At 31.6% G+C, this 26,209-nt stretch overlaps 1 protein-coding gene across 1 annotated transcript in view; it reads right to left on the bottom strand.

The window, feature by feature from the left end:
* LOC119073435 (protein Shroom) overlaps positions 1-26,209 on the bottom strand; it is a 102,528-nt gene that overhangs the window by 70,319 nt on the left and 6,000 nt on the right. Inside the window, exon 3 of the mRNA XM_037178916.1 lies at positions 1,289-1,467. Coding sequence (XP_037034811.1) covers positions 1,289-1,467 — 179 coding nt within the window. The remainder of the gene's footprint in view (positions 1-1,288; positions 1,468-26,209) is intronic.

The raw sequence follows: 26,209 nt of genomic DNA on the forward strand, positions 1-26,209 counted from the left end.
ATTTGTTTTCAAATGCTACAAATGAGGTCATAAGCAATAATACTCGAAAGACACGAAAAAAAATCTTAGGAATGGAACTTATCAATAGGATGTTTTGGTTTTAGATTTAACGAAATGTCGCGTGATTAAATTAACACTAAACCTTTGTTTCTGATAGTATAGCTTAAATATTGGTCTCTGTCGCTCCATCACTCAAACGCGATGAAACAATCAATCGAACAAATTTGCACGAACCGTTCTTTTCAAGGGTTTCAAAGTGTTCTTGAAATTCATGAGAATTCGGGATCTCAGGCATACACATAATGCATGCATAATCAAAGACCGTTTTTTTCCGTTTATTTTTATTTATGCCGACTGGTAGAACTGAGAAATGCTAAACCAAGAAAAATGACTCATGACGATAATTTTGTGTTTTTATTTTATTGTATGGCATTTTCGCTAGTCAATTAGGTCATTCGTGTTATTCATGCGAACTAAATCGAATTTGTGTAAAGACTTATCGGATAGGATTTTTTTTGTTTCTGCAAAGTATAAATATTTCATTACGAAAAATTCAGTTACATTGTTTTCAGAATGAAATCTTTGAAAGAATCCAGTAATACACTTTGGTTGGATAGATGAAAAGCGTTCTTGTGTAAATCGGTTTAATCTCATTTTAATAGTTGTAGACACCATATGGTAGATTTGACCCAGTGTTCATTAAATTCAATAAATTCCTGTATCGTAAGATATTTTCGAAATGTATATATAGCGCTGATGGAATAAGGCTTATAACATTCATTGTACTGTACATGATGTATGCAAATTCATTAGAACAGAATCAGAATCTTTACGCAAATTGTTACTGAAATTGTTGGACTAAAAAGAGTGCATGCGAATTCTGTCCGATCGCTTCTAAAATTATTGTCTCATGTAATTAAAAACTATCAAGAAAGAGAGGTCTAAAATATGAATTGGATTAAATGATGTTAATAAAGATCCCTTCAAATTTGATGGCTTTGCATAATATTTAACCTTGATCTAAATACTCAATTAATTTGTCATCAATAGCTAAACCTCAGTTGTTGTTCAGCTGACCGATGTGCTTACGACGTTTGCCACACATTTGTCGCAACCACAATAATTGAGGGCAAAAAAAGAATTTCATACAATTCATTGATTAATGAAACAAAATGTTAACCTTAATTATTACAAAATGAACACGACAATGTTAAAATCGTACTCGTACGTCATAGAAATAAATTTGTTATGAATGTGTCACAGAAATTAGATAAAAACGTATGCTCACCGATCCAAAAATGGTGTCGCTGAACTTGAGTCCGAACTGGATACATAACTATGATAGCCTTCCGATTGAGCATAAGACGATTGCTTTTGATGATGAAACACTTGCTGTCCGAAATATGATCGACTATATTCCTCGAGCTCCGCTTGCGTCAGACTGCATTGATCATTCATTGTGTCATCCTGTAAACGATTAATTTTAACATGAAAGCATAAACATATATAAAACGATTTATGACAGTAACATTAGAAATAAATTTGTTTAGAGACGGTCTATTGCTTGTGCTTGCTGGATATATAGAAAATTCAACTGAAATTTGTGAAATAACTGAAAAATACCTAGTCTGTAGAATTATTTATGCACAAACAGCATTAACAACCAACTATGTGAATCAACAGCACGGTTTCAAAAAAAAGCTTCAAAGTACAAAACCATTTAACAAAGACTTTATTGTATTACTAAAGAGGCCTCTCTTTAACTGCAAATTTTCTTATGTAATCTCAATAAATAAAAATCATTGAACGTTTAAGTAATTCTTGTTGTCATCGTTCTGTTGTTGTTAAAAGTTTGTTTCAACATTTTGTTACTATTTTTAATGGAGAAAAAAAAATACAAATTCACCAAAATGGGCAAGTAAGGTTTTAACGAGAACGAAATTTCACTGATGACGATTTTATTATTGAAGTTTTTGATGATTAAGGTAAAATAATACACAAAGATAAATAAAGATACCATGAAATGAAAAACTTTTTCGAAAAGCATTGGAGCTACACGGTCACACAATAACACAGTGTCCGTTCGTTGCTGTACAGAACATGAATTGAAGCATGAGAAACCCACGTTTTACATTGCACAATTTTGTTTTTTTGATCTCTTGTACAGTAAAATCCATAAATCTTCAACGACATTACGCAAAATATTCTTCATTTCCGTTCAAAATATTCTTAAAAATCAATTTCGGTGAACAAATTGCCCACAAACCCATTGCACATAAAAGTTTTGCGCAATTTCTTGCCCTTCAGAAGCATTTTATTATTTTCTCAGACTTATTTTTTTACCATTATTGGTTAAAAAAGCGTAACATTGTCTGGAGTGAAAGACATCAGCGCTGATCAACAAAATCAATAAATTGAAGCCGTTACGGCTTCAGCTGAAAAATATATGAAAATTCAAGTTGTAAAAAAAATTTAATGTTTCAATCTGATTCGCTTGACCTATTTTTTTCCTCCAAAAATTCATCGATTCATCATCATCAATTCATTGATTAACATTAACGGATAGTGTTGGTGTGCTCATAGTAAAAGTTTTTGTGAGATAAGTCTACATTCTGTACTGATTTAGAACTTAAAATATAAAAGATTTACGGATGCATTATGAAACGTAGATCTACTACCCCTACCCGTAATTATCCAGTACCTATAACAATGCGAATAAAGTTCAGATCCCCTCTCCTCTCGTCTGTTAGCCCTTTATGGATGGTCTTTTATTCATATTTTAATTTTTAAATGAATTCAATTTGTAATTATTTAACTAAATAAATGATAATATTCGTAGCGACTAAACTTTTACGTTAAATGTATAAAGTTTATATCAATCAAATAAATCACTTTATAATCCGTAAAAATTCGGTTATTAGTTTAGCGTATAACACTAATACAAGCAACAATAGGTCGAAATAAACTATTCAATAATACAACAGAAACTATTTAAGGTTGCAAAACGCTAAACAAATTATCTGTCATGATTTCGATATGAATTTTTTTTATACGAAAACGAAGCCATACCTTAATAATCATTAAATACAAATTCATAATAGAAAGTACTAAAAAAACTCCAATCCATTGCATAATGTCTTAGGCGACATTTTTTTACCTTTTCATCACGATAAAACAAAAAATAATAATAATAAAACCTTAATATCGCATTTTATGTAAAATCTAATGCAACAAAAGATCTTTTGTGTAATTTGATTTTTTTTATATATTTATTTCCTTCTCGAATGATTTTCACTAAACAAATATTTGCTGAGTCTGTGAGATCCGTTAATAACTAATTTATTTCGTCTGAATACTTTAAATGTTTCAATTATTATTATTATTTGATTTTTTTTTTCTTCTGAATAATGATATAATAAAATAACGAACGAACCATCATTAGAAAATCAGTACAACAGCAACGGCAACAGCTGTTCTATTAGATAGTTATATGGCCGTGTCTTCAGATGTACATAAACTCTATTCGTAATCCACAACCAAAGTTTTATAATTCCTAATGCAAAGCATGTTTAGAAAACAGTTCACAACGTGCAGACCTACATACCAAATAATTTTTTTTATATAAAATGGAAATTAGGTCTGCAATAGGATTTTTCTCGTTTTGTGACGTTTTGTGGTACGGAGAATTATTGAAATAAGTTTGCCATATACAAACAGCCGTTGTATATATATATTTCGTGTAATACAAAATGAAAGATGGAAAAGAATAAAGAGAATTTCATTCATTTGCGTGTGGATTCATTTAAATTCTCAATTTAACAAGCTGCATTTGGCCAATTGACTTCAATATAAAAAAAAGAAAATACGAAATGGTAAGTAAAATCTTTTTTTTGTAAGCTGATCCAACAATGAAAAGGTTATTTCGAAGAAATTTTTTGCTTTTGAAATTGATTTGATTACCTGAGCTGTTTCAAACATTTCGGATGAAGTTGGTCTGATTTTTTAGAAACAGCGGAAAGTTTTATTAAATTTCGAATCTATTTTGATGCAATATTGATTAATTATACCGGAATGGAAATTTTTCGGATTTTTTGAAAAACTGAAGAAGTTTATTTGTCACTTTGAATTTTTTAAATTGCATAAAGGGTGACACGAAACTATTAACAAAAACAACTTCTCAAATTAAGCCACAAGTTAGTTAGAACAATTCTGTTTGGAATTGTCTGATACTAGAATCGAACCCAGGTCATTTTGGTGGAGAACTAGCACATACCACTGAGTTATCACTTCCATATGTCCATAGGTTCTACCACAGAATCTCGTATACAGCAAAATTTACATACAACTATCATAAAATAGAAATTATCACATTTTTGTTTTATGTATGTTTTATCGATCGAAAACGAAAAATGAAACCTGAAAAACCAGTTTAAACAAAATAGAAGTACCAGATTTAATTATTACAATAAAGATCTTTACCCTCGTATTCTAAAAGGTTACATTTTCAAATGCCTACAGACTAACTTGGGAAAGACGCAGGGTTTGAGTAGTTAACTTCAGTGATCGTTCTCAAATCTGCACAAGTCAATATACTGGGTCACTTAATAGTGATCCTTTCGATTTTCCCTTACACGATAAAAGAAATTTACATCGATGTAGAAGGTCAGGTGCAACGTATTACTTATCACCACAGATAGTAGTATATTATACATATGTTTTTCCGAAAATTTAGGTAGAAATTTGTAGTCATTGTTCTGTTTCTATGTGGCTTGTGGTGTGGATTGCCTTAAATATAATAGGTTTTGCTTGTTTGTATCAGCATTAAAACATTTGCATACACAACCATGAACTTAAGCAATACAGAACAGAACTGATTCAATTTATTTCCAAAATTGAGATAAACATGCTATCAGCTGTACCACGTACATAAAAATGTACTCATCAATTTCATTTGCATGAACCCATTGAGACCCAAGTAACAAACAAAAATGTATGGCAAAATGCCTCTGTTCCGTTTTTTAATGGTTTTATGTTTTTATATATGATGTAGGTCATTATAACCTTGCTTATAGTACGCAACATGCTGTTATTATATCAAAGCAAAATATAAATTTTAAATTAAGCCATAAAGTTTCGGCTTCTGCGTTTTCTGTTTCTTCTTAATAACATCGATAAATCATCCATCAAACTGTGCTTAAACTTTCCATATTCCGGAAACCGTATACATTTCTCTAATCGTCAATAATTGACCCGCAATGTGAATATAAAAGTGTAGATAAATTATTTGAAACGAAATCATTAAATTTGTAAATGTAAGAAAAGAGGTGAACAGCTAGACGTAGCTATGGCAATCAAATGGCACAATTTAGTATTCGAAAAAAAAAGCCTCGATACCAAAACAATATATTCACTTTTATATATAAGACAAAGCCATTAAATACATTATATTACAAATAGATATTTTTGTGCGATGATCGAGACGTTGCTTTATGTATATATATGAGTATTAAAAAACTATTATTACAATTGAGGTAGGTATCCATATACGATGTTCATTTAATGTGGACAAGAATACATAAATTTAACATGTGCACACTACCTTATTTTACAGAAAGCACGCGAAATAAGTAGTCTGCTTGTGTGTGTTCCCGGTGTGCTTGCACATGTGAATAAGCTAATATGTAGGAACGAATATGATGTTATGTTGTCGTCACTAAAAATACTTTTGAAAGGAGATTTGAACTTAACAACAATTGATACGATACGAAGGTTAAACGTTTTTTCGGTATTCCTAATAATTTGTACTCATCCTCACACATCTGCCGTTTTCGTAATGGCTGGATTTACAGTAGATAACAACCAAATTGACAAACAGAACTTTAGGGAGTGTAGAAGGGAGACCAGTTCAATCAATTGCATCGAACGTGATAACTTTGTGTTTGCCTATTATATCGCGAACAATACACTTCAAATTGTTTTAGGTAGGTTAACTCTACCCTCGTTGATCAAATGCGCGGTCTATAACATAACTTAAAAAATAACGAATTACGGCAAATGATATACTGGCTCAGCAGCTGAAACAATGTTAGCGATGTCGACACGGAGAGATTAAAGTACATTCTTATCTGACTAGTCTGTCTACTCAACCAACAACGAGTTAAAAAAAGAAGACACAAATTATAGAAGCAATAGAATGTAAAATGTATGATCGTAGAAATGTTGAAAAGTCGATTAGTACGGAGGTTTTCCAGAACGGAATTGAAATGCAGACAACTTCCTATTAAGGTAATATCACCGTGGAATCATGTTTTTATCACTGTTAGTATAATTCACGTCCATCGACATTGCAAAAATGTCACTGATATGGTTTCATATCGTCGCAAATTTAATTTAATTGAAATCGTAGAATTCTAATTATATCACTTTACGGCCGTGTACTATGGCTAACCATTTAATCTTGTATTCGTGAAAATTGTCGAAAATTGAACAGGAATTCCATATGACCTTCATGGATATGTTACCTGATCAAATTTTTGTTACTATGTTGTTGATGTGTGGGGGTTGTCCTTATACATTAAAAATTAAAAAAATGCTACCGGGGCTTTAAATCAAAGGGTTCTTGACATTATTTCTGACATAAAGAAAGCAAAAGCCCTGAAACTCGGTCGTTGTGTCAATGAGAGATTTATGCTTTCTTCACGTTCACATATTTCAATTACATAATGAAATTAATCGGAATAGTGTTACGAACATGATATAACGTATAATATTCAAATATATGCAAATGTATCACACCGAATAAGTAACTATATTCATGAGAATTATGTAAATGAACACCCAACATCATAGTGACTATATGCGATGATGTTATAATTGAAAATTGTCATAATTTCATCAATAAAACCGAGTACTCACATAATACGTTTCGATATCAATCCAGAGTTTTTGAGTTATGCGCGCGCGGATAGTCTTAAGATGTCGGTTATTAAGAAACTTTGGTGGTGCTACTTATGCATTAAATTATATATCATCAATGCCACCGCTGAGTTAAATGTTAATTGCGGTAGATGTGACAGACCATTTGCAACCGAAAATTGAATAAGAATAAGAAAACTTCACGTAAAAGTCATGAAATGAAGAATCTTTGGATTACTTAGCATTTAATTGATCAGAAACACAGTTATTTGACAAAAAGAATCAAGACAATTCCATTGAGAAAGGCGAGTTTTATAATTGAGGGCATCTTGCCTTCCAAACAGTAGCTTACAATTAGCTGTAAGTTAAATATTTCTGCAGTACACAACGAGGAAGTAAAATCAACTAACTTTCAAAGACAAAAAACGAAATTTATTACTACGGAATACTACGGATTAATGCAAGTAAAGTATTATGCGATAAGACGATACGTAAAATATATAATTACACTCAATACGAGTCTTGTGCGACATTATTATCAGTGCATTGAGTCTGAGTTTTGTTCATTTTTTTATATTTCCATTTCGTGGTATTCTTCAGTAAATTTTCAACATAATAAATGTGTATGATTGCACTACGGCTATTTATATATATATATATGAGATGATAGATTTAGATTGTCTGTTGCATTCTTGACCGACGGTTGTTCGAGTATATTATTTATTATTGGAAACAACAGTTACATTACGTTTTGGAATGGCATAGTTCATCGAAAGATTTGTATTTTATTTTCATTTGTAGAAAAGATAATTGACTTTCTGTTCGTTTCGAAAATTGGTCGTGATTTTTTTGTACCTATTTTGAAAATGAGATCACTAAAATTAATCTTTGAAAAGAAAATTGTCTAAACGTTTATTCGCCCAGCGCCCTCATTGTGACTTCAATATACTCAGTGATTGATGGATATTACTTATTCAACAGCATAATTTTAATTGCATTTATATGGGCCAGCAAAGTATGTTATACGAAGGTAGATAAAATAGATAAAATGTAAATCTAGCGCAAAGAAATTTCAGTCAATAACATTTTTCTGGTAACTGCAAAAAAGGGGTCTCTATGGGCGCTGGCTCGAGTTATTTACTCTAGGGGTTACTACACTGTTCACCGGAATTGTTTTTGTCAACAAAATAATAGACAAGCCGCGAAACAGTTTACATTTAAGTCTCTGATCAGACAGCAACTCACAGAATTATTGTGATTGAAATAAAATGCATAATTATGCCAAGCAATTTTTATTCTTACAAGTTTGGTCCAAGACTTTATCGTCGCTTAAATCTTTGCTATTTCTACGGTAAAATTTAAACCAATCAATCAGTTGGGTTGAACGAATGTATATACGAGAAAAGTATGGACGACTGAATATTGTTTATAACCAGGAGTATAAGTGAAAAATTGAAATATTACAGCGCTATTTACCGTTAAACAATCGCATAACTCTGCCTGAGTGGTACTTTGCATATCAATCAGTTGATCATTTTTCACTTACATATCTACTCTTTATTAAGCAATCAGAATTTCCAATCTGTTGATCGTTATGAGAGCGAGAGGCTACATTTTACTGCACATCAAAACTTATGACAATCGATTTTGCTATTTGATTGCAAATATTTCTGAGATCAACAAGTTTCAAGTTCTTCGCATTTAGAATCGTAATTTGCATAATTAATTTATGCATTTCTGTGGAGTACATTTGCAGAAACGATGTACAACGATTTAACATTTTTGAATTGGACACAACATTGTATTATAATCATCCGCCACAAGCATGTACAAATAGAATATTTTCTTAATAAAAAATGAAATTCGATGGATAAAATTGTAAAGGTTACGCAGCGTGCATCGAACAGTATTTACGCTAAATTAAAATAAACCATCGTAAATTTAAAAATTCTGAAGTCTTTTCACAATTAGAGCTTGTGGATGTATATATTATACAGCGTTGCTGTTTTATACAGTACATGCATACAACATCTACACAGCGTTACTTGTAGTCACTACACATGAACTCAGAAACGGTCTCGCTACATCTCACATCACATCTTTAAGAATTTTCTTTCTTTTTAAATTAATTTAAGTTGACCAGACAGCTGCTCCTACGAAGTTTAGCAAAAATCCCTTTGTTAATGCGATAAGCTTGAGATACCACATTTCCTATTCTTATTCGCGGTATTGCTAGAAAAAGTTTGTTACATCGAAATAGTAGAGGGTTGTTCATAACCGTACTGTACAGAAGTGAACATGGACATGCTTTGTGGGAGAGGTTTGTAACTAGGTTTTTAATTGATTCCAAAAGAATTTCGTTGAACAAATGATAATCTAGATTTTTATTTTATGAATTTTGGTTATGTATGAACTTGGACTATAGCAGCACTGTTAGCCGAACCTGCATTAAGTGTGATCTCCCGGTTGAACGATACTATACGTTATTATTATTACTACTAAAATAAAAAAAAAATGATTTTCATTTGTTAGACAAATTTTGTAGGGAATCATTTACAATCCTAAACAACTCCCAACAGAGGAAAAATTTCGAATTCACTTTTCTCTCCTCGAATTTATACGAACACCTCGACGAACACAGATTAAACTATTATACTAAAAAACGAGTTCTGCCAAAATCTAACCAGCAAAGGTTCACAACTATTTCCCGTCCGAATCACCCCCATTTAACCTAAAAAGAGGTTTTACCAATTCCTGTATCGATGGTGACCGACGTTAATTAAGTAGACCTGAGAGAAAGAAGTCAATAGGAAGACCGCTTTGATGAAAACAAAGTTAAAATACGGAGAAGATACCTGTTCGCTCGATGACAATAATAAAAAAATTCTAAGTTCCTTTTGAGAATTGTAAGACGAGAAATAAATGAAATAGTTTTTCTCACCACACATCTAGTTAAAGACAATTGATGATGTTTCTTTATTATGCATTTTTTGCCATATTTACTTTCTGTTAAAAGGAAATATGTGTATGCAATGGATGTGGTATGCAAGCGGACTTTGCATTATCATCGTAATCGTATAGTAAAACTGCATACGTTCATCAGCTAATTTTACTTAAAGTAGAATAGTGACTTTTGTATGCTCTTTGTTTCGCATTTAACTCACATACATGTATACCATATAACCATATGCAACAAAATTAATTAAGTGTGAATTAATTGATGATTCCTTCTAAGGTGTAACTCGCTTATATGAGTTTTTTTTCTTCCGTCTTATACATTGTGTGCTGTTCTATACTTTCATTCACATGTATGCATTTTTTATATTGAAATATGAACTGACGACAATTTTATTAAATGAGGATGTTGGGTGAATGCATTTAAATGTTTAAGGAAAAACAAAACATAGAGTCAAGAGTACTCGAACAAAAAAAAGAGTATTGTTACAATACAAAGGATGACATTTGCACGTTTTATAAATGAGTCAGTGCTTATAAATGAATGTGTGTGAACATTGTAAATGGGAGAATTCAAATGCGTTGTTCTGTTAATATGTTCATTTATCTGAATAATATGAAAGAGGAAATATTTGTGAAGACTGATCAAGTGAGTAATTTGTAGCTACTGTGAAATTATAGAAATTATTGACGTTATTTCCATTAATCTATAGTATGTTGTGTGAACGGTCGGCAAAGGTATCGCGACATAACCATTAAATCTGTTACTTCTTTTGTCGATTATTAGTTTAGTAGCATAGTCAGTCAGTCAGATGCAAAGTCTGCTACTTCAAAAGTTCAAACAAATAATTTAGTATTTTAAAGAGACACTATCCAAAGACCTTAACTTAATTTTGTCGCCATTGTCGAAAACAGATGACTTTCTGTTTTTAGAAGGACATATGCCACATGCAACGCAATTTTTTTTTGGTAAAATCTTCTTTCTAAAATTTTTTTAGTCAAATTTTTGGTAATTTTTTTTACTGGCGTATAATGCAATGCGTACCTACTTGTTTAGGAAATATGCATCTGCAGAAGGACTTACATCTGGGTTTTTGTATCATATGTATGTTAGTTAACACAAAACGATACCCTGATTAGAAATGATTGCTGTACGAAAGAAGTTACATCGCCAAAAGTCAATCCTTTATACCATCTAAACATTTGCGTATGAACAAGTTTACGTATGAATCCAATAAAACCTTTTAAGCGTAGATTTATTTGTAAAAATATCAACAGCAATTTGATCACGGACGAAACACATAACCATATGTGTTATAATACGCTTGTCTTATATTTGGAAATTATAAGATATGAAATTTCGTAAACAAAGCAAAGGAGTGGTCTGCTAAAAAAAAATTTCTTCTGCTTAAATTTCATACACGTTGAGTGAGAAACCAAATTAAATATTCGGTGTACAATAAGTCAATTTCTGCTTTTATTGACAATGGCTAAAAGCACGATTATGTACGATGTGGGCGAGAGCGGTAAATTGTTCTGTTACATTAAAGTTCATCGAGAATAACATTTACCACCAGTGTTACGTTACACTCAATCTTAGACTTCTATCGGCATGACCTTGGATAAAGTTCAAACTTCATTACTCATTGTAATCAAAACAATCAACGGAATATGTTTCGTATATTTTCAAATCACCGCGGCAATATGATGGCAATGGCGATAGCCCCTAAGGACACAATATCGTTTGTGCGAACATAAACTATTGATAACTTTAAATAGGCTTCAAACTGAATATACAATTAATTCAAAATCATTTTGGATCGACAATAAGAAATAAGCAAACAACAAATTTTTTTGCATTCAAAATTTAAATGATAATTTGTTTGGATACTCTCTGTTCAAGTCGAGAAAAAAAAATCCAACCATACGCAAACAATAAACACAAATAATAATAATATTAAATCTGGCATTTTATAGTTCAACGAAAATTAAATATTTTTTTTTCTTGACCGCATAACAAAATGGTTAAGTGCTCATAAAGTTCAATATTATACGAATGAGTAAAGCACTCATAATATATACTGAACTGGTGATGTAATTGTTTTGCGTCTATTTTATGAGTAATTTTTCAACATAAATATTCAAAATCAAAATTATTTTACTTTATATAATTCAACGAAAATCACTCGAATCGATGTTAGAGTCGGTATTAATTGAATTAAGCCGTTCTAAATTTTGCATGCTCAACTGTAAATACTTGCAACAATGTAGCATTTAAATGCATATATGCGAAGAATAATATTGCAGTTCTTTGGAGGCATGCAACATCGCTATAAGTACTGAGGCTAAAAAATATCTTAAGATTCATGGGCTTCCGAAATTACATGTCTGAAGATGTGACTGAATGTGCTAGCTTCGTACCGAAAATCAAAGAAAAAAGGTCAGATAGAGGGAACATGGATACGAGATTGTAAACAAATTATTGTGAAAATGTGATCTCGTGTGCCACGGTCTCAAAGTCCATTAAAAATTAAATTTACAATGTGGTTACACGAGATACCCTATCACTTTCGCAAAATCTTCATTCATAAACTAACAGAGCTACAATTTACTACAATTTAAATGTTCTTAACCTGGGCTACGATTCTGTCTTACAATTTAATTATATTCCCGTCTGCGTCAAATTATTTTTTTCCTCATTGTATTGTATTATGTGGTTAAGTATTCAAAACCACCGAGAGACGGCAACTTTTTTTTGAGTCATTTATAACCGAAAAATACCGATAAAGCTGGCCCAGACGCAATGACTAATCCCAGCGACTATCGAGCCTCTTTTCTTGATAATTTCATCGGCAAAAGTTATAACACATCTGAATGTAATCCGAATTTTGTGCTGTAGCTGGAACACGTTTAATTTTGACCGCAAAAAATCCAATCAACCGTTTTTTATCCGTTTTTCATACACATGCATTTTTTAAGCTTTAAAAAAGGTTTTATAAATGCCGATCAGGTATAACGACACAATGGGTGCTTTAAAAATTATAATAAATTTTGCTTGAATAATTTTTTACTTTTGTATCAATAAAAATGGTGCATAGATGCAGTGGTTGTGTTAACATTCAAAATATTGGTTTTTAGGACGAAAAAAAAGTTGCCTGACCTCGGCTCCGACTATGTTCAAGTATTATAATTCAATACTGCACAAAATAATAGCATATGATATACAATATGCATCCTTTTCCATCGAGTAAATTGTGTTAATACACCTCACCTATAACATAACAAATCATGAAACAACTTTTACATATATCTCCACTACAGATTATTTTATCTGAATCGGTTGTGTGTTGTATACAGTTAAATTTAATTTGGAAGAAATTTCTATAACAAATTGGCACTTTAGAAACATATACACACAGTTAAAATTAGATTTTCGCAACATTTCCGCTTCATTCAAATTTTTCCCACGTCTCGTGTATTATACGTTTTCTGTGTAATGTTTAAATTTCAATTTAATCGGATGTTTGATTGTTTTTTATATTGTACAACTATACAATTTCAGTCATGATGTTAGGAATGCATTATTATTTATTTACAAACACAGCTTTTCACTTTCATCGAAACAAAAAATTGGTTTAAGACGAGATCTTCCTCAGATGAATTTTTACTCTGGATTCGTTAGATTTGACTTGCTATTATAATCGTTATTTTAATCAAATTATGTTTCGTTGTTTAAGTGAATAAAACAATCTAATCGTCGATGGAGAGAGAGATATACCTTTCTAGAAATGTTATTAATTCTTTGGGTCAAATGTTATTTCAACAATGTAATTATCTGTGGTTATTACTATTTCTTCATTCTATTGCTATGCTCCAAATTAAAATTTTATTGAAATTTCTTGTTCTGTAAATTGCCTACACATTGACTGGTAAGCTTTCTACATCGCATTTTGCACGGTTGGAATTGTGTGCACAACATCTGTTTTACAAGGAAATTATTTGGAAGCAATTAATTCGAGTCTCTGCATAAACGAATGTATTGCTTAGGAAAGCAATATGTCCATGCCGATTTTATTTTAAAGAAACTATTCCCACTAAAAATGTTTGCCGTGGCTTTCGCAGAAGTCCTCAACAAGTATGGATTAAAAGCAAACAGAAACAATCTATTTAATCTATTGGTAGCATCTTATTTGCACAAATCCGTAGCATGTTAAAACTGTGAATTTCTATTTGTACACAACGATTATGACTTACCGTAGTGAATGAATAAAATAGAAATAATCAAAACCAATTCAATATGAGAAAATTTTTCTTCCGGTAAACAATACGAAAAGACATTGAATGCAAATCATAATTCTCGAAATTCAAATTTAATGGACAAACAAGAAATTACCAGCTCTTCAATAAAATAATTATTTGCTAATATTTATTGTATGCGACGTTTTTATTTACATTTTATCGCAGATCAAATATTTGCAAACTCAATAAATATCCAAAGCATGATATTATCGCACTGGTATTTGAGTTATGAGTTTCAGTTTTGGTTGTTGGTTCTCTTTTTTTTCTACTCTCGAACAAGCAATAAAAAACACTCGGCAAACGTTTGTCGTAGACGTCTCTAATACTAAACAAAATCAGGTTTAACTTCAACACTTCTTTGAATGTGGTGTAACGTGTGACCGTTGATGTATGGATATCATCAAAGTTTTTTTTTCTTCGTTTTTTTACGTTTAGCGGCCAAAAATGTTTGAGAAAAAAAAACGAAAAAAAAAAATCATTTCCCAATCGTAAATATTTCTTCAAATATACACAAATGGAACGGCAGATGCAAATATCGTGTTTTCATTTTCGAAAAAAAAGAAATATTTTTAATGTAATTTGGATTACCTTTTAATATGATAAATATCGTGAGCAATTTCTTACATTGAATGTGATGCAATGATTGAAGTACATAAAATTTATTATGATATGGACCTTCCACTTTGAATATGGGATGCATTAAAATTAATTGCATTTTCTTTCAATTTAAACATTTTATCTGAATTCGATTGCGAGTGTACGAATTCTATAATATCCGGGACCATTTAAGCGTATAGGCCATGTGACCTTTTGTAAAACGATATGCTGGCTGTGATATGGGTAAAAGGGAAAACGGTAAACAAGCAATTCGCAGACGAAGCAAAAATCAGACATCAAATTTCGTGTTTAAATTCAATTACGCTACAAACCCATGGGTGTATGTATAATATTCTATCAGTTATTGACAGCAATACCATTCAGTGTTGATATATATTTCATTTAATTTATCGCTAAATACAAGTATAGGTGACGACATGGAAAAAAGTCGTTAAAAGCAGAAATTAAATTTAATTAATTTTTAAAAGCTTGAATGCATGAAATTATTCGTACAAGTAAATTGAATTTGAGCGTATAAAAGAAAAGTTTAGCAATTTTTTGCGGTTACAATATCGTTCCATTGCTGACTTTTGTGTACGTGCACCGTACAACATGAAAAGATATTTGGAATTTCTGAAATTTGAAATAATCGAAATAATAAAAGAAGATTTACGACCTTGCAGGAATGAGATCAGAACAAGAAAAGGAGGTAAACGTGATTTAGCCTCATTTCACATTATACTGCTCGTGTTATTACAGTCGACGACGAAATTAATTCACTTCTTTAACGCAAATATTCAATTGCAACGTAACTTATTTACCAAGCAAAATTATGCCGCTTGGTATCAGAAGTAACAACAGAAAGGCAATCAATTCCATGCATCGACTTCACTAAATTGATGTAGAGGCTATGATTTGACTGATGGAAGTGATAATTTAAATTCACAAACACCTTCACTATAAATTCACCAAACGAGCATGCATACCATTGTGCTGTTGTGAGGTTAAGAAAAAAAAAGTTTTATTGGATGGGTACTCGTTTTAATGTAAAAAATGGTAATCGTACTCGAACCGCTATCAATTTTTATCCTGTCACCAGTCATTAGTCCACAATAAATAAATGTTTTCGAAAATTTATAGCAAATTGATTAGTCTTCTTGCTACGTACACGGATAATGAAGCAATTAGAAATCGAAGAATAATATTTATTTTCTAATTTGCAAATCATCGTTAAATTCAAATATAAATCAAGCAATTTCACCATCCGTCTAAGCCGCGAATTGAATAAATTCCATGCAATTATGAAAAAGATACAAACAGATCAAGAGAATCTGACCTTCTGGCTTTCGTATTAGAAACACACGACAAGCATAATTAACCTTGTCAATTACTTATAGATCCATACGATTGTTAATCCAACGATGTTTTCTTATTATGTAAAAAAACACAATTTGCCTCATCATAAGGGATCTCTATTTTACTGTTTTAGCACACAAACAAAAAAAAAAACACAAATTTTGCCTGAATGGAAACGCTAAGTACTCGTTAAACGATTTGTTTCTTGAAATGGATATTAAAACCAAATTTAAATACAATAGTCCGTTTGGTAAACTGCATTTCTTCATGCTCACGCTAATCATGAAATTCATACGAACAATAAACCTATTTTTATTGAATCTGATGTATGGTTGCACATACATAGTTCCAGTGACGGAAGATTGGGTCTTGATCTCCATTAGTAACCCATACAACAGAATAATATTGTCAATTTAATAACAAATGCCATTTATGCTGAAAAATAAAAAATCAAAATCCATTTTGTAATGATGAAACGCGACAGGCCATAATTAGTTAAAATGGTAATTACATAACCGACACACGTATGATGAATAATCGAATCTAATGTGTACACAAGAACGGCAAGATGCAATTGGTACCTACGTGTTATTTAATGGTACGTATCATCGTGTATTCATTATTAGTGTCACAGCGATCGTTATGCTCATATGTGAGGAAAATTATTTATTTGTTGTATTATTGAAATCGAAAAGCGATGGAGATGAAGAATGATGTGGCGCCAAGTAATTGGTTTTCTCGAATTCGCTATTTGCTTGAAGCAACGTCAGTTTTTTGTTGGTTTGAAGAATTTATCTTTCTTGAAATAATTAGTGCAGAAAATTAGAACCAATCAGATTTGTTGCTGAATTTACATATTCTACAGACATCTCTGTCTTCTATTAAAGACTGAAGTGGCAGTCATTAGCGATTAGTTAAGGATGTGCTTTTATATACAAAAATATATGTTACATTGTTACAACCAACGAAGTAAAAGATTTTGAACCATCGTGTCAACAATGTTTTGATCAAAAGAAGTAATAGATTCGGTTAATATGCTAACGGATGATTGCCGTCCGTGAAAGATTAAAAATACTAGTTATATGATGACAGGAAGCATAGCCACCTCCACAACAAGTTGAAAGAATAGATTATTAGTTGAGATAAATAAACAATCGGTTTGTATAAGTTTGTCATAATTTTCTAAAAACATCAAGTTCATCATTAGTAGATGTATCATGAATCATTCTAAACGTTGCGTCTATCAATTATTCCCATTGTGATTCAACTTCATTTGCATAAAGTTTTTTTTACAGTTTTCGACAAAATACTCCGAAACGCCTTAACATCCTTACTAAAAATTCCAATTCTCCAATTTGTGAAGATTTTTATAGGATAATCATGGTCTGTTGTTTTTCCATGTGTTAAAGACAAAATGTGTTGTTTGTAGTTATCAGTTTCTTTCAGAAAAAAAGCCATAAGCTTTTACGAGCGCCAAATGACCATATGCATATAATCGAATGTTACAGTGTTACGGTGCCGCACATCGATCGGTTAGCTTCACATGTTTAAAACCATAAAAAAATCACACTTTCAACAAACCGAAGGAAAAAAAGTTTTTTTTTCGAAAATATCTTTTATGTAGGCAATATACCTTTTACAATGTTCGTGTCGTTTAAGGGGTATAATGCTATACTATCGCAAACAGAAAAGATAACACTGCACAGTCTTTTTTTTAGCTATTTTAAATGCATTGAAAATGCATGGGCTAGCTATCCACACTTACACAAAAGATATGAAGGAATTTTTTTGTGATGTCTTTTACCTATGTAATTTATTAAGATTTGCGTCTACCATAAAAATACAGCTACGGAATGTGAAAAGATAAGGAATACAAATATTAGCTATTGATGCATGTAGTTGTGACTATAGTTAACCTACCTTCTTATTTTCCTTGAATATTGTTACTTATTCATACCGTTTTCTACGTTACACAAAGTCTGCTTGACGATTAAATATATTTCACTTGCGTCGTATTTATAGTTTTAAAGTATGTGAGATTTAAAGGAAAAGTTATCTTTCTCGTTTAGATACTTTTGCGTCTACTTCATTTTTTATAAGAATACTTTTTCAACAATTCGTCCCATCATTTTTTAAATGACAACCTTTTACAGACGACTGTCTCATCTATTATCGACAGAAGTACCATGGCATAAACAATTGCAGACTTATGCGGTTTTATATAGTACGTTACAACTATTGAAGTAAAAGATTTTGAAAAACTGTTAAGGGTACATTACGTTGTGATTCGTCAGTGGTTCGACATTTTTTTTTAGACGAGTGGAAACGTTATTGCCCGACCCGAAGGAGAATGTGGTATTTTCACTCGTAAAAATAAAATTGTGAATCATGTATGTACTATACTTTTGCCTGTGGTTGGTAAATACAAAAATGAACACAAAATATAGTACATTTCTTAACAATGGACACATGGTGAATACATGTTTTTAAGGATTAACAAGATACTGCGATCGTTAACGTTAATTTCTCCTGATTAATACTGAACATTATTATTAGACATAAATGGTATCATAATATTAGTATGAGATACAATTTCTATACCATAACTTGTACCACAGATTAATGTGTTGCCTGACTCCAAACGGTTTGATTAAAAAATTATTCACGTTCGTAACATTGATGTTTATTATCAGAAGCGGTCAATGAAAATGAAATGACTTTAAATGCACCAACAAAATAACAATCTAAACTACTAAAAATTATTCATGGACAAAGTAATGGAAACATTTCTATCACCGTGTCGTGGTACAAAGCGGCTCTATATGCTGTTATGAACGAAAAACTTTTCCTGGCCTCGCAGTTATTTTTATGTGCAATAGTCTGAGACCACCTACTAATCAAACCAGTCGAATTTAAATGCAATGAAAACACAGTATAATATCTTGTCATATAGCACAATGACAAGAGAGAAAAAAAAAACTACGAAAGAAAAAATAGACAACACGAAAATTTATATTTTAATAAAATAATTAATTTGTTTAAATAAAATGTATGGTATTAATCTAGCGGGTTTATAACATATCTCATTCATTTGAATATTATTTTTAATTTGTTATGCAATAAGTAGGCATATTATTTTACGAGTAATGACGCGACTGACAACTGACTCACAAAACATATAAAAAACCGCATTTAACTTAACACAACTTTCGTGTTATATGCGGTTTTTTTTTGTTAAACGAAATTTAAACTTAACCAATTAATATAAAGAGAAACATTTAACAAGAAATAATGGCAGGGTCAAACTTAATGCTTGCAAGACCGTTAATACTCATGCCTCTATTTCTCTATTCCAGGGTGTAAAAAGATCATCCGTAAAGAAATATGTGACACAAAGACATTTCTTTTATACAAATATGTCGCTGAGGGGCATACCGAAGCAAAGGTCAAAGTTCAATAGGGACAGAGAGAAAATAGCTTACATTCTAACGGGCAACATTTTCTACGTTTATTTTGAAATAATTCAAAGCACTAACATTTAACCGCCTGCATTTATTTGATTTATGGTAAAATCATCAGCTTCCAAAGCATGGTACATTTCTTCATTTATGTCAAAATAGTCCTCCTGCAACAATAAATCAACCAAGTCAACAATTGATCCGTCAATCCTAAGATACCATCACAGCGACGTATGGAAGAAAACTTAATGCTATTCAATTCAACCTTAGCACAATCTTGTATTTTTTGAAACGCACACCGTTCTTTTTTTTCTATAATTTTATTTTAGCTATAACAATAAATAATTGAATTTCGTTGAGACACCATGAACAAACTGAATTCCCATTTAGATATGTTTTACTTTCATGTACAAAATTTGAATGACAAAATTCGTTTATTGTTGTGTTGTCTATGCGCTGTATATCATTTGACATTATTTTCATTCAGTTTGGTGATGTACTGAAATCATCTAATTATGGTAATGTAATGGGTCTGTAGCAGGTAATATTATTAAACGCACGTGTTTTGTAATCGCTTTCGTTAGACCACAGCATGGCAATAAATATAACGACAGAAACATTCAAATTTCTACATATAGGAAATAAAGTTTCATTTTTTTCGAATAATGACAAAAAAACGTTTAAATTTCGAAAAAAAAAATAAAGAAGTTTGGTGTGGTGTCGGTTTTTAAATCTTTCAAATCCATTACATCGTTGCAATATTCAACATGTAACATCGATTCCTAGGTCATATCAAAAAATATCAGTGTTATGGTTATGGTACACTAGTACGAATGCTGAATTCATTCAGAAGCTGCCACATATGTATTCCATATACTACATGGATATCACGATTGAAAAGAAAAACGTAAATTTCAATAAAAGAGGGTGACGACATTAGTCTCCGGACACAAATGGTTCATTCACAACAAAGTTTATATATGAAAAACGATAGGTGTTTAACTGATATATGGAGACTGATGGGCTCATTGTACAGCTGGAAACTCAAAGAACCTTCTAAAAAACAAAATGGATCCACTGTTAGAGAATGGTTGGAACATTCCTTTAGAATCCTCTCGCTTTTCATTCTAAATCACAAGATATAAACGCAACAGGCCTATCGGCTTAGTTGCAGGGGATGGTCCCACCTACTCTACCACGTGTGACACCTGCGTAATTTAGTGTATGTATAGTAACTATATCGCATGTGGTAAGAATAGCATGATTACTGCAGTCGACGTCAGTGGATTTTAGACATTAATTACTTTCTCTGGTCAATCCATACAAAAACTACTGCTGATACACTTGTGATTGTGGACTAGCTGAAGCAAATTAATGTCTAAATTTCACTGATGTTTACTGTCTGTTTACAGTCCACGCAGTCAAAAAAGGCATTCCTTTAAGTAAACCACACTGCTTTCCTATTGTTAAAAATGGTCTGTCAAGTAAACGGAGACAAAACGGCAAACCTTTTTTGACTGCGATTGCAGTTTTATAATTCTCTAATAATAAGAATCGAAATGTTGCGTCAACGACGATTAAACTGCAAATACATTGTTCGAGGTTCTCTTTACAATGTTGTCAACATAAACTTTTTTTTTATAAATCTTAATGATTGACAATTTTCTTTAAATTATCCTGCGTTTTTTTTTTCGTTTCGACTCTATTTTAAGCGGAAATACTAGAAACGTGAAAACATCAATTAGAATTGTGCCAATTTGTCGTCAGTCCAAATGTATGCATAATAAATGAACAAGCTAAAGTACAATTTATATGGTCATTTGTCTATTGAACATCAGTAATAGCATTCATATATTATATTGCGCATTGACGTTAATAACTAGCCGAGGATCTCATCTTAAATCAATAATAAGAAGAATGGTTACAATACTTGCCAATACAACATCTTCTAATAAATGTAATAAAGGTGGTTAATGTAACCACAATAGTGAATCACATAGAATAACGTATGAACTCCGCATGGCAGTAGCATATAGACACATAAACATTCATTACGATTATCGTAAACGAGATTATGATTATAGCGAGTCCTAGGTATCGTTAAGTAAAATATGTCCAGCGAGATTAATCGTAGCATTCGGTGAAAATAACAGAATCTTCAGACGATTAATTAAGTCATATTATTTCGATTTTAATGTAATCGTTTTACTGCATGACTGTTTGGGACAATCGGACAGTAACAGATGATGGTCTCGGTTCCAACAAAATTAAATGGTCGGCTCTTACGGTTATGTCACGTGGGAAACAGTCTTGAAGCATAAGCTTTTTATTAGAAATACTTTATTATGATTTTCGTAGTTTATAATGATGGTGGTATCTTGTCAAAACTAAGAGTGAATGACTAAGCTTAGACTTTCTAAACGAATTCGATAAGTTAAAACGGTTTATTCATTCAATTTTTCAAACGAACGAAAAAATGCGAATTAGCGTGAATAGGATCGACGAAATGGAAATATTATTTGAATACGTGATTGAACACAAAAGTTGCAAAAATGATACGATCTCGTGCTTTCGTTCTGACTATAGAATTTATCAGGTGTCCAAGACAGCATGTTTGTTATATTTTATAAATAAGAAAATAAATTACTTTTGGACACATATAGTCACCAAATGTTCACTACATGCATTATCAATGGTCGCTATCAGATTTCTTCGAGGTTACACTGTATATGCATTTTAATGACCACAAATCCGTGTGCATATTATGTTCTGATTCGAAGTTATAGTTTTGATATTTTATTTGTTACCGCAGTATTTATGGGTTGGCTACACGATAGAAATAACTTGTTTATACTTGAGTGGTCAATGTATACGTTTCAAAATCAACGTATCGAATAAATGAAACTACTCTATCCCCGAGACCTTTGCAATTGTTTGGTAGAGTGTAATCACCCTGTATTCGAACATATGAATAATTGTTGCCATACAAGACTCTTAATCCCATCTACTCAAAGTTCAAGTTCAATTAGGTTTTACACATTTCGACGAAGAAAAAACAAACGAACAAAAAAAAAATCATTCGAAAAACATCAACCCATCAAACGTCATAAATCTTATCCTCTAATCTTAAATCAATTTATTAGGTTTTTGTTTGATGGAGAGATGCTTAAACCACTTGTACGTGAGACGATATAGACTTTTAACGAATTCTTTCGTTCTTCTTATAACGTGAAACCTTATTTGAAAAAAAAAATATATATTTTATAGGTACTCACACTAATCTAGCATAAAAACTAATAGAAAAATGAGTGTTCTCAGCGAAACACAAAAACTCATTTTGCATAAACATCATAGCATTGACAAGCACTTATAACAAAATGATTTTTCGCATATATTATTAATAGAAAAGTATTTACAGAACTTTGTGGAGGCATTACTCGGGTAAAATACATTGAGTGGTATTACAATCAATATAAATTCTTTCTTTCATTTTTGTAAAATAACAATGCTCAAGGTACCCCATCGTAAAAAAAGACCAAATCAATATTTTAAATCCGTATAGGTATGCCCAATGCCCACGTTTACGTTAAAGTGAAAAAAAAAATCCAACAAATAAATCAGCTGCAAATGTATTTTCTCATATAATAATGGCTAATCCAATAAATTTTTCGCCGTGATAAAATTGTTGGTAATGCTATGTGGCTGACTCGCTTCGTGGACACAAAATGAGGTTATACATATATGCATGTCATATTTGAAGATACATTTTGGGTAGTCGAAAAATTTATTTATGTTCCAATATCAATTCGTTGTAAATAAATTTGGAATTCTTGTGCAATTGACCGAAACAACTTTAGATATACATAAGTAAGCCAATTAAAAAAATTTAGCACAGACAGACCATTGCATGAATTTGGATAACTCTCATCAAAAATGTGGTTTCAAACGTTAAGTATACCATTAAACTGTTGAAACGTAAGAACTCAAGATATTTCGGACAATTATTCTTGAGTCTCGAGATCGATAATAACGTCCTGAGCGATAATATACTCACGAAGTGTCATATCGGAAATGCTAAGATTCAGAACATGCAAAATTATCACACGCCCTAACTGGGGCAATAGATCAAATGTTGTACGATTTTGTAGTCGGTGCCCATAGCTCTATATTGAGCATTTCAAGTAAGCTTGAATACGTTCCCTACCGATAAATACAAAGGAATGTCAATACAAATGATACCACTTTCGACCTATGGGTTAGTTTTGCCTTAATGCCTTAATTTGAACTGTTTAGAGCCATTGTCATAGGCATTCAGGATTTAACGAGTATTTTCGGACACAAAATCGTTTGCAAAACTAAAGAATTTCAGGAACACTATTACCCTTCCGCTGGTAAAACGTTTTGGTAAAAAAAATCAATTTCAATGCTGAAACAAACTTTTATAAGAAGATAGACCTGTTAGCGTTACGCTCCGTTAGGGTAAATCCAACTACTTTGGATATTGAACTTTTTTTTCTTAAAATTTTATTCGATACCACACACCCTGTAATTTCTTGACACGTCAGCATTTATGAATTGTGAGCACATAAAACGGGCTGTGAAACTAATACAATCTTATCATTACCATCAACAACCACACGTAATGAGGTAACAACATCCTCACCAAACCAGAAACATTGCTTCGACAATAACTATAAGCAATTTATGACGATTGAAATAGAATCATGCTTAAATGTAGAAGATATAAAAAAAAGTTTTTCTCAAATATTTTTTTTTCTTCTTCATCGATTCGATATGTACATTTCAATCAGTCTTCTAGCATAAGGAAAGTATACAGCCATATATATCTATAATTCTGTCTATTCAGTGTATCCATCCACATCATATACTCCATTACATCGCACAACGATTTTTTGTTGTTGGCAAAAGAGGAAATTATAAACTTAAAGCCGCAACGACATGTGTAAGTAATTGTAAAAATCGTAATATTGCCAACGTAGAGAGTAATATAATATTTTATTAATTTTATAAATTTTATTTATAGATTCCGCATATAACAAATATTATAATTTCCAGTTAGTGAGCGTATAATGGGCATGTTATTAAATAATGGCGTTTGGCTCTATGTCGCGTATACGTAATGTATCGAATAGAAATTCTATTGATTATTATGTGAACAAGAACATGGTAAAATAACGTAATTAATTAATGTTAATAAGTTGTCCAAGATGAATCATCTTGTTTTGTGATTTATGCATGGAAATAGCATGTTCTTGCCGGATTTTTTTTATTATTTTCAAAATGCTCCCTGTCACTGTTTTGGCATAACGAGGCTACAGTATTTCGTAAAAAATTATCAGAAATTAATTTAGTAATTTTAGGATTAAGTTAAGTACAGTTGGTCGGTTTGTCGGATTATTGTTTTTGGACAACATCTACACTAATCGAATTTATTCGAAGCAACAATTTAATAAAATGTTACGAAGCTAATCACCGCATAAACGCAGAAAACCACAAATTAACAGCTATCCCGATAGCAGAAATAAAGTGACAATAATTCAAAACGTTTCTTACTCAATGAGTAATACTCATGCTCTTAAAAAAAGTCGTTTCAAAAATGTCACCAAGCCTTTGATGCTAAAATAATACCTGAAAACGATACTAAAGATGGCAAATGATGTATATATATTGTGCAATACGTGACTAACTAAACATCAATTCAGCTTAAGCTTACGTATATTAAATTTTATTAAATATCAACCATTAACACTTCAGCGCAAGTCTTTGGCTGAGGTATTAAAGTGCAAGTAGTTTTTAAACATTGCGAAGTTTATCTAACTAGGAACTGATCTGCTATTGCTATTACAGCTTATGACGGAGTTTATTTCACGTCGCCATTGTCATTTAAAATATATGGACGCTAAGCTAAACACAACAATGTCAATTCTTGAATTAAACACAGTCTCATAGAGAGAAGAGCGTAGTTTAAAAAAATTGCTTTCAAATGAGAGGTGTTAAGGACAAGATTTTTGAAAGCCCGTTGGGCCCTGAAGCCCAAACTGAAATTAATTTTTAAAGTCCGATCCGAACAGGACAGAAAAACGTTTTGATTTATACGCAAAAGAGACAGACTGGCGTCCTAGTAAATTATCAAAAATTCCTACATTGGCGATACGATTCAAGATACTAAAACTCGTCGAGCCATGTAGACTTAAAAAAAAATCGGGTGGCCCGAATCTTGGTTCGAAATGTTCCTGACAACTCACACTCTCAAATACACTTAAATAATTTTTAAGATTAACCTCAATGGATAATGATGAGAATAATGGTTTAAAAGTCTACTGAAGTTTCAGGCCTTTTCCTTTGCAATATATCCAAAGTAACTGTTAAAGTCCAATGTCCAAAATATTATTATAATTAACTAAGACTATCCGGCATAGTCGAACAATAAACCAATCGATAAACATGGCAATATTTATGTCTTAAAAAAGTATCAAATTGTTTGCAATTTATCTATTTATAAGAGAATATTCTCCTTGCCAAAAATTCACTGTCATCGACTCCAATAATTTCTAAAGTTCATTAGCATTTGATATTTCCTCTGACACTAGCACATACATTTACCAATT

The sequence above is a fragment of the Bradysia coprophila genome, unplaced genomic scaffold, assembly GCF_014529535.1.
Source record: "Bradysia coprophila strain Holo2 unplaced genomic scaffold, BU_Bcop_v1 contig_138, whole genome shotgun sequence".
NCBI classification, from domain to species: Eukaryota; Metazoa; Arthropoda; class Insecta; order Diptera; family Sciaridae; genus Bradysia; species Bradysia coprophila.